Genomic DNA, 9,543 nt, shown 5'->3' on the forward strand with positions numbered 1-9,543 from the left:
AAAATAAAATGACCTACAAATCTCAAATACATCAAAACATTAACACATTTTAGGGTCATTTCTAAAAAAACAGGAGTAAAAGTAATTTGTTTCCTTTTTAGAAAACTATGGGTTTTTTTTTTTTTTAGTTTTAACAATGAAAAGATATACATTAATTCCAAGTTACACACCAAATTCCAGAGGTGAAAGGAAACTTAAGTACCACCAAAATCTTCATTTTAAGGATTAGAAAACTGAGGGTCAGAAGCATTAACTCATCCAAGCAAGGCCATCTAGCTATTAAACAGTAGAGCCTCAACTTTGTACAGAATTCCTTAACAGGGTTCCAGGGTTTCTTTTATCCAGTGTAATACAGTCTTTGAAACAGCTACTAAAATACTGATACTGTACCCCTATATACATGAACTCTTGACTTTAAATACCAAAGTCATAGCCCATAAGAATCAAGATTAATGTAAAACGTCCTAAGTACAGGAAATCATTAACTGTTGGCCCTTGAACAACATGGGGGGGTTTGGGATGCTGACCCTCCCATACATTCAGAAATCCGCAAGTAACTCTGACTCCCCCAAACTTAACTGCTAACAGCCTACTGTTAAACTGGAAGCCTTACCAATAACAGTCAGTCAGTCAACACACATTTTGTAGGTTGTATGTTATAAAGCTCAATTATCACACACCTGGAGCACTCTACCTTTAAAGCAAACCAGAAGTGGCACATAAAAAATGGGAAAGCTCAGGGCGCCTGGGTGGCTTGGTCGGTTAAGCGTCCGACTTCGGCTCAGGTCATGATCTCACGGTCTGTGAGTTCAAGCCCCGCGTCGGGCTCTGTGCTGACAGCTCAGAGCCTGGAGCCTGTTTCAGATTCTGTCTCTCCCTCTCTCTCTGCCCCTCCCCTGTTCATGCTCTGCCTCTCTGTCTCAAAAATAAATAAACGTTAAAAAAAATAAATAAATTTAAAAAATGGGAAAGCTTATCAGAGTTGAAAATACAAAGCTCAAAACTCATTTAATTGTTGCCAAGTAATAAACAGAAAGTGTTATTTCTTAAAACACTGATTCTAACTTGCTGCTTCATTTCTCATTATTAAATCACAAAATATGAAATATACTGTTTTATAACTAGTTTTATAACAACACGCATTCTTTATAATAGCAAATGACTCAAAAGACAACCGAATATATATTTATTATGTGCCACAAACCTGCTGGTATAGAGATGAGTAAACAGTTCCTCTCCTCACTACTTGGTACAAGGCTTATAACAATCTACACAAGTCCCATAGCAACACACACAGTTATGGCTAGAGTACAGAAGCTGTATATGAGAACAAGTGTAGATGAAAATAAAATCCTACACTATGATTTCATTCCTTTATTCCTTTCCTGTGGACAGGTTATACACAACCCTGACTGTCCCCTCCCCATTCACCTTCACTCCTAAAACTATGTATCTGGCAGGTTTTAGAACAGCCTGTGATAGGTATTTCTTGAAGTTCGTAGAATTGAGCATCTCAGTTAATACGAAGAGCAACCTCTTTGTATTAAGATCAGTAAGGAGATACACTCAACAAAAATACCATGTTCATTTAAATTTCCTAGACTTTAGAGATAGAACTAGGAGAGTATTTCCTCTGTAAACAATAGCAAGCAGTCAGCAAAACTCAAACTGCATTTCAAACAGTTTAACACAAGTCTTCAAAAAATAATATGCAACATTATCTTTGGTAGCTGACATTTGTTTAATACATGCAAAGCGCTCTTCTAAGCATTTTTCATGTAGTATCTTGTTTGCAACCCAAAATTCTGAGATAAAATATATTATTCCCATTTTACAAATGAGGAAAAAAAAAAAGACACAAGGCTAGGCAACCTGCCTAAGGTCATGTAGCAGGTAAATGGCAGTCAGAATTCACAGCCTTCTGACCTAGTTGTTTTAAACACTATATAAATGTTGGTTAATGGACAGTAAATTCATAATCAACATATGATTTCATCTAAAGTAACTTTCAATATCACCAAGTATTTATTTAATAGCTACTATGCACCAGCACTTAAGTAAATGATGACAAACAAGATAGACCAGGTGTCCCTGCTCTCCAAGCTCCTCACTTGTAGGTGAAGGAAAAAGAAAAAAAAAATTCAATCATCATAGCAAGGAAAAATGTAAACATAAGAGGATCTGAGCTCATATCTAAATGACTGAAAATCTGAAGGCGCTTCCCATCAAAAAAAAAAAAACAAGCAAGGATCTGAGACAAGAGAAAGATTTATGTAACAGTGGAAAAATGTGATGAGGCTAGAGAGTTAAGCACAGGCTAATTCATATAAGTTCTTACAACAGCACTTACAGATAAAAGTTGGGGGTTCTGTTTGTTGGCAATGTTAATAAGGAAGCCACTGAAGATCTCTGAACAGGAAAATGACATGATCTGACTGGGATATGAAAAGTACAAACAGACCAAGATATCATTAGGACACTATTTATAAGTGAGCTGTAGAAGGGACAGACAAAAATGGACAGATCAGCATGCACTTTACAAGAGGACTTGCTAGCTGACTAAACGTGGAGGGGAAGGGGAAGACTTTAATACCTAATCAAAGATAACACCAAGACTTGGCTCCAGGAAAAGCACTGGGTCCTTGTCAGTCTCGTTTACGAAGAATCTGTCTTGAATATGTTTTAAGACACCTAGCAGATGGTCACAGTTGGTATACATAAGGGCTCATTGTTGTCTAATATTCAAACTTGATTGCTGGATGAATTTACTGTGAATGTCATAAAATGCTAAGAAAAACCAACGTTTTCTAGGTCAGAGCAAAAATGAAGCTACAAAAGGATTCTGCACTAAATTAATTCACATTTTAAAAATATCTTTTAAAAAATCTTATCTATAAATCAGTTACAAATAAGTAGTTCTCCAAATTGGCGTTTCTTCTCCCATGTTCTTCCTTTCCCATATCCCTAATTACAGGCTGTTAGAATAAACTCTCATATATGCAAAATCCAAACTGAAAGGCTCAAATAACCACATCCCAATGTGGGGGCGGGGCAAGGCAAATCATCAGAGACCCAGTTTCTGAAAACCTTAAATACAAAAAAAGTCACCAGACCAAAAGAGATCTAGCAATGCCGCCTTTCCAAAGATGAAGGGTATACTTATGAAAGCACGAAGGCACAAAACATTACAAGTGCATTTTGATTTAACATTTATTTATTTTTGACAGAGAGAGAGAGCGCACGCGCGCGCAGGCGGGCACACAAGTGGGGGAGGGGCAGAGAGAGAGGGAGACAGAATCCAAAGCAGGCTCCAGGCTCTGAGCTGTCAGCACAGAGCCCGATGCAGGGCTCAAACCCACAAAACGGGAGATCATGACCTAAGCCAAAGTCGGATGCTTAACCAAGTCACCTGGGCGTCCCGACAAATGCATTTTGAAAAGAAAATTTAATATTAGCTCAATTTATATTTATTTTTGAGAGAGGGAGAAAAGGGGAGGGAGACAGTGCGAACTGGGTGGGGTGGGGGGGGTGCAGAGAGAGAGAGAGAGAGAGAGAGAGAGAGAGAGAGAGACACAGAATCCGAAGCAGGCTCCAGGCACTGAGCTGTCAGCATAGAGCCCAACGAGGGGCTCGAACTCACAAACTGTGAGATCATGATCTAAGCTGAAGCCAGATGCTTGACTTACTGAGCCACCCAGGTGCCCCTAGAATTCTAAACCTACAAAACTGGAAAATTCTAAGCAATGTCTACTCACTAGTGTTTCCAAACTTCATCAGAATCACCTGGAAGGCTTGTTAAAGCAGACTGCTGGGTCCCACACCCGTTTCTGGTACAGTAATTATGAGGTGGGGGTCCAAGAATTTTTGCATACTAAAATTCCCATGTGATACTGGTACAGCTTGACCTAGCACCACACGAAGTAAACTGCCACTCCAGTATGCAGTACACAAATTTCTCACCAAAAGATACCTTCCTTCTCCTCTTAAATTTATGGAAGCTTTTTAAATGGTAGATTACTCTACTGAATCAGAAATTCATCATTTCTTACAAAACTAAGTTTTTATATATGGGATATACCCTAAACCCAGCTCAAAGTTATTTTGAAAGCCAAACCAATTCTAGACTCAAAACTTTATTAAAAAAAAAAATTATGTGGCATTGTATGATACCATTAATATGAACTATCCAGGACTGATAAATCTACAAACAGTAAATTAGTGGTTGTCTAATTCTCAGAAGGGAATGGAGAATAACTGCTAACGGGTATGAAAATTAATGTACTAAAATCCACTGTTAAATACTTTCAACAAGTGACACTTCAGGACATGAATTTCACCTCAGTAAAGCTGTTAAAAGAAATTATGTGAAAGTTCATACAGTGGCTAAGCAACATTACACCAAATGTTGCCACTGTAGACACTTAGAAATGTATAATCCTAATTAGAATCAACAACTTTGTTTCTCCCGTCCAAGATAAACAAGCCTACTTTACTAAAATTATTGCAAATTTTAAACTTCAAGAGCAAAATCACCAAAAATTAATGAAATAGCACCTGGAGTAGTCCTATGCACCTAAAAGTAACAGTTCAAGAATATTCAATTGCAATCTTTGAAAACTTGATGTGCTCTACCAAATCAGTCCTCTGCCCATGTATATAGTCACAGTGGCTCTCAGGACCACATAAATAGAGAATTTCCCAGATTTCTTCTTGGTTTTCCCATAATAAACCATTTGCGTGGCTAATATCACAAAGCCTAAAATAGGGTGTCAGGTTGTCCTTATGAAAAGCATTTATCGTACCCATAACTGTATCAATACCAAATGCTCTGTTAAAACTTTCCTTACATACTGTTGCCTATCAATCTTCTGGTTGCTGAAAGATTCCATACACATCCCCCTTTTATTAAGTAAACATCTATTCCAATAAAAGTTAAACCTGCAGTATCTAATTTTTCTGCCCTAAAAATAAATTTTAAAAGGGAAACTTGAAGACTTTTTCCAAAGTTCAAAGATTATTTTAAAGTTTCCTATTATTACTCTACTGCTTTCTCTCTGAACTAATCTCTACTTGTTTTTCATTTTATGCTCAATGACCCCACTAAATTAACTCTGATTTGCCTTTAGAGCTAAAAGGACTTACGTCTCATGAGTTCCAAAAAAGAATATGGGTAGTTTGTTTGTGGGTGGTTTTACAGCTCCATCCGGAACTTCATCTACCTAAAAGAAAGATCAGAAAAATTAAAATCTTTTAAATCATACACACCTCAACACACCAGAATAAAGTGAGAACAAGCCATCCAAAAAGGATCTGATAAAAGTAGACCAGTTCTACAGGTCATAACCCCTATCCCAATTCTGAAACCCAAGAAGCTCAAAAACCCAAAATATTTCTCAGAACTCATTTGGTGGCAAAACCCGGACGGACACTGAAGCAGTTTCGTAGTATCTTTTATCCACCTAGTGTTTCTGATGCTTCTCTGCGAAGATACTCTGTTAGATTACCACGTGCCATTCCAGAAGGCCCTAACCAGGAGCAAAATACATGCCACACGTACCACTGTTACCTTTCTAAAATCCTCCAACACTGAATTGTTAAACATATCTGACCCTAAGCATTTCAGATAAGGGAGTCTGAACCTGTTCAAAAATCATAAATGATACTTCCGCAAGAAGGCTATACAAATATTGGAGTCATGTAAAAGACATTAATGAAAGTTCCAAGCAGTATTTCTAAAAGTTTGAGACACACATTCTGGAAAGATCTTGCACCTACATAGTTGAATCACAGGAGGTTCTGTTCCTTTTTTCATTTCTCTTTCAGTCTTTCTAATTAAGGAAAAAAGTATTAGGTGCTGTTAAGTCTAACATCAGTAATACCTGTTACTTTCCCTTATCAACAAGGGAAAGCAGACCTCAGAGGTAAAGCCATCAGGCAGTACTATCAAGCCAGGATTTAACCTATTTTTTCATCACTTATTTAGACTTCATAACAACACTTGTGTCATAGCCTTCACAAATTGAAAGACATTAAAAAAAAAAATCAGTTAGCTTTGTTAAGAAGAGAGCAGACCACTCGAGGACCTACCCTGCACTCTTTATGCATTATCATGTTGAAGAAAAGACCGTGAGGGTGATTAGACTGTTTGGCAGCCTGAGGTTGCAGAAATCCATAGAATCATTATCACCTAACACTCTTAGAGACTTCAATTTCCTCACGTATACCATCATTGTACTGGTCATTTCAACTTTGTGACAAGGCCCCCGAAATTGTGAAAATGCTTAGAGCCCTTACGATAAGGGATATTTTCTGTTAACCCAGTTCATATGTTCTTTCTGCTAGCAAACAGTTTTAAATGTGCAGTACCTACAGAGTGTAATAAATGTTTGGCAACTTTAAGTTACTGTAAAAACAATTATTATTGATACAGGATTACAAGAACATGCAAAACTTAAAAAGTAAGGAAGTTTGGAATGTGGAGACAGAAAATATTAAAATCAAATTAGGAACAATTGTCACAGTCACAGATGAGACCTAATCTCTCTAAAGCAAAGACATAATTTAAGATTGGAGAAGATGGAAAAATGAATATAAATTTTGCACACAGATAATATCAAACCAAAATCAGCAGCTTCTAAGAAAAAGACACAAAAATTTCCCATTCCAATCCAAATGAACTTGTTGAATACAGAACTTATTAAACAAAGAAGAAAAATACTCTTGCCTTCCTAAGGTTACTTTATTTTGCTTTCAGCAGTACTAACTCAAAGGAGGTAACTTTTTAAACATTTTCATTTGGCTTTTAACTGCACCGTAGCATCGAAATGTGACTACAGATATATCCTGTAATCTCAGATTTTAAAATGCCTCAAAATAAATTAGGATGTAAAAGCCATGAAAACAAAGTACCTTGGAGGGGTCTTAAACCTGCCCAATTTCCCTCTGCTCTAGGCAAACATGGAACAGTGTTTTATATAAATACATGATTACATACTAAGGACGGGGGGGGGGGGGGGGGGGGCATGAAGACATTCAGTTTATGTCTACTGCCCTCAAGAAGTTTTCAATCTATTTGGAAGTCAAAGCATGCACATAAGAGTTAAAATGTTATCACAAAGGAAATACAGTGTCAAATATATAGGTAAGAATTCTGAATTAAGGATCATTCAAGATAAGACTCCAACGAAAAAGCAGACTTGATAGACTAGGGGGAAAAAAAATCTGTCCAGGTTTAGGAAGGAAACCTGTAAACAAGAAATGGATGGGAAAAATCAAGAAACAGTGAACACCTTACACTTGGATAGCAGTCAGCAAACACACTGCAGGATTCTCTATGGGTATGTTTTCCCCCAGCTGACATAATTAAAACTACAGGATTTGAATGTCTTTAAGAAATACACTCCTCAAAGAAGAGCAAGTTGGTGGAAATTACAACTTTAGAATATCAAGTTTATATTTAAAAGGATCTTGAACATTCTAATGGATCTCAACACTCTTTTGGTTCTATCATGATCTCAGAACCTGAGTCCTACCATAAGCTAACAAAAAGACCTCTTTTTCCGAAAATGGCGCTTAGATATTAAACAGTCTCAATTCTTAAATGTCACCAAAAAACCCTAGGCCTTAATTACCTCTCTGTACCACTAGATGTGAGCCTAGGAATCGGAGTCTATTGCTCTTTTGCCTATGGAAAACAAAGAGGAAAAACAACTTTTTCAAGGTCATAAGGCAAACTTCACCAATAAAAATGTGAAAATACATTTACATCCTATTGTAAAATTTTCAAGAATATCCAGTCCTAGATCTCTGTATGAAACAAGCAAATCCAGAGGCCTCATCAACTACAAAACGTTTTTAAAAACCCTGTGAATCCAATTTAATCACCTCTTTGACATCTAAGAGGCTCCATAAACTCCACGGATGCTCTACATTTCACTCAAAATTTCAAAACCCTCCATGTTTCATTAATTTGTAAACATCAAACCCCACACGTGATTATTTTCCCCTACAATGGAACATTAACTGGCATCCCGTTTCAATATTTCCTATTAAGAAAACCTGCCAAAGTCTGTCAAAAACAAACCATAGGGAAATGCTTAAGTAGAAACACCTGGATTTTTGCAATTCCATGGGCGATTCCCGGGCAAAAAGCTAAAACGAAAGGTTGCAAATGAGCCCGAAGGAAAGCGAGGGGGAGAAAGGACCCGGAGAACAAAATTAAGAGGAAGGGTAGGAGGTAGGCCCCTGGGGAAGGTAGCACCGCTGAATCGAAGGCTAAAAAATCACTTACTCGAGCTGGCCAATGAGGATAACCTTTCATCTTGGCGAAGATGAGGTCTCCAGGTTTGAAATCGCGAGTCATGTTTCGGGGGCGAGGCCGGGGGTCTGAAGCCCGGGGAGGAGGCGCGGCGGTGCGCACAGCGAGGGGATGCGGGAGGGCGGACGGGAGCCCAGGCTCCCGGGGCAGCGGGAGGGGGGAAGATGCCTCCGGGCGTCCCGACGCGCCTGCGAGGGAGAGCACGGAGGGCGGTTAATGCTAAGAAACCCGAAGGGAGGGGCCGCACGGGGAGGCCCGGGGGAAGGGGAGGGGGAGGGGAGGCCCGGGGAGGGGTGGGGGTGGGAGAGTGAGGGGAGAGCCGCCTCCCGCTCCTCCCCCGCGAGTGCGCGGCCTCCGCAGCCCAGGAGCTACCCCTCCAGGCTTCGGCAGGTCCACCGCTCGACGCCCGAAGAGACGCCACCACCTGAGACAGAGATGCTTCTCAGCCCCCGATTCCCCTTTCTCCCGCCCCATCTTTCCTCTGGCTTTTTTTCTCCGGGCTTAAGCGCCGAGAGGGAGGGGGTCTGGGGAGAGGGAAAAAAGATGGCAAAGGGAAGGGGAACGTTCCCCTCTCGTGCACACAGGACCTCTCCCCCCGACCTGCTCCCCGACGGCCGCAGCCCCGGGGCTGCCCCTGGGCTCCAGGGCGGGCCGCAGCCACTTCCCCGCTACAGCCAGGAGCGAGGCCACTGAGGGGGGGCGGGGCGAGTCCCCGCCGCCCGCTCACCTGCCGGGGCCGCGGGCGCTGAGGCTGCGGTGGCGGGCCGGCCGCCTCTGCCCGCGTCCACGCAAGCCACCTGCGCCACCAGCTGCCGCAGAGGCGTCTCAACGGCGCCGAATCGCAACCGCCGCCGCCGCTGCCGCCGCCGTCGCTGCGCTGCTCCCGCGCGGCTCCCGCTCGGCGCCCGCTAGCACTGGGGCGAGACCAACTGCTCGCCGAGGGAGGGGGGACAACGCAGCACCGGCCTGAGGTGTGTGACGCGGAAGCGGAACTTCAGAAGACGACGGATCCCCAAGTTGGCTTTTGCCCATCAGTGACAGCCAGATGCAGAGAGGCGCTGGTGCGAAGGAACAAAGAAGTGGGCGAAAATAGCTCGGCCCCAGGCGGCTCCCCCCTGCGGTTTGCAGAGTGGTCGGGCCCGGCCCGCCCCTGCTGGCTCCTCTGCGTGTGTGTATTTGTATGTGTACTGTATGTAAAAGGCGGGGAGGGAGGAAACGATTGTTGT

General features: G+C 41.5%; 1 protein-coding gene across 5 annotated transcripts in view; it reads right to left on the reverse strand.

The window, feature by feature from the left end:
* The window catches only part of PSIP1 (PC4 and SRSF1 interacting protein 1), a 39,938-nt gene extending 30,737 nt beyond the window's left edge, over positions 1-9,201 (reverse strand). For 3 of the 5 annotated variants that reach the window (XM_019415449.2, XM_019415450.2, XM_019415451.2), the window contains exons 1-3: positions 9,045-9,200; positions 8,291-8,505; positions 5,143-5,219 (exon numbers count right to left, since the gene is read on the reverse strand). In XM_019415449.2, the coding sequence (XP_019270994.1) occupies positions 5,143-5,219; positions 8,291-8,362 (149 nt within the window). In that variant the 5' untranslated portion in view covers positions 8,363-8,505; positions 9,045-9,200. Of the gene's footprint in view, positions 1-5,142; positions 5,220-8,290; positions 8,506-9,044 lie in introns of all 5 variants that reach the window. The other 2 variants (XM_019415447.2, XM_019415448.2) reach the window with 1 other exon arrangement.
* Between the last annotated feature and the right edge of the window lie 342 nt (positions 9,202-9,543).

This window comes from Panthera pardus, unplaced genomic scaffold (genome assembly GCF_024362965.1).
Source record: "Panthera pardus isolate Hobbes unplaced genomic scaffold, ASM2436296v1 HiC_scaffold_20, whole genome shotgun sequence".
Lineage (NCBI taxonomy): Eukaryota > Metazoa > Chordata > Mammalia > Carnivora > Felidae > Panthera > Panthera pardus.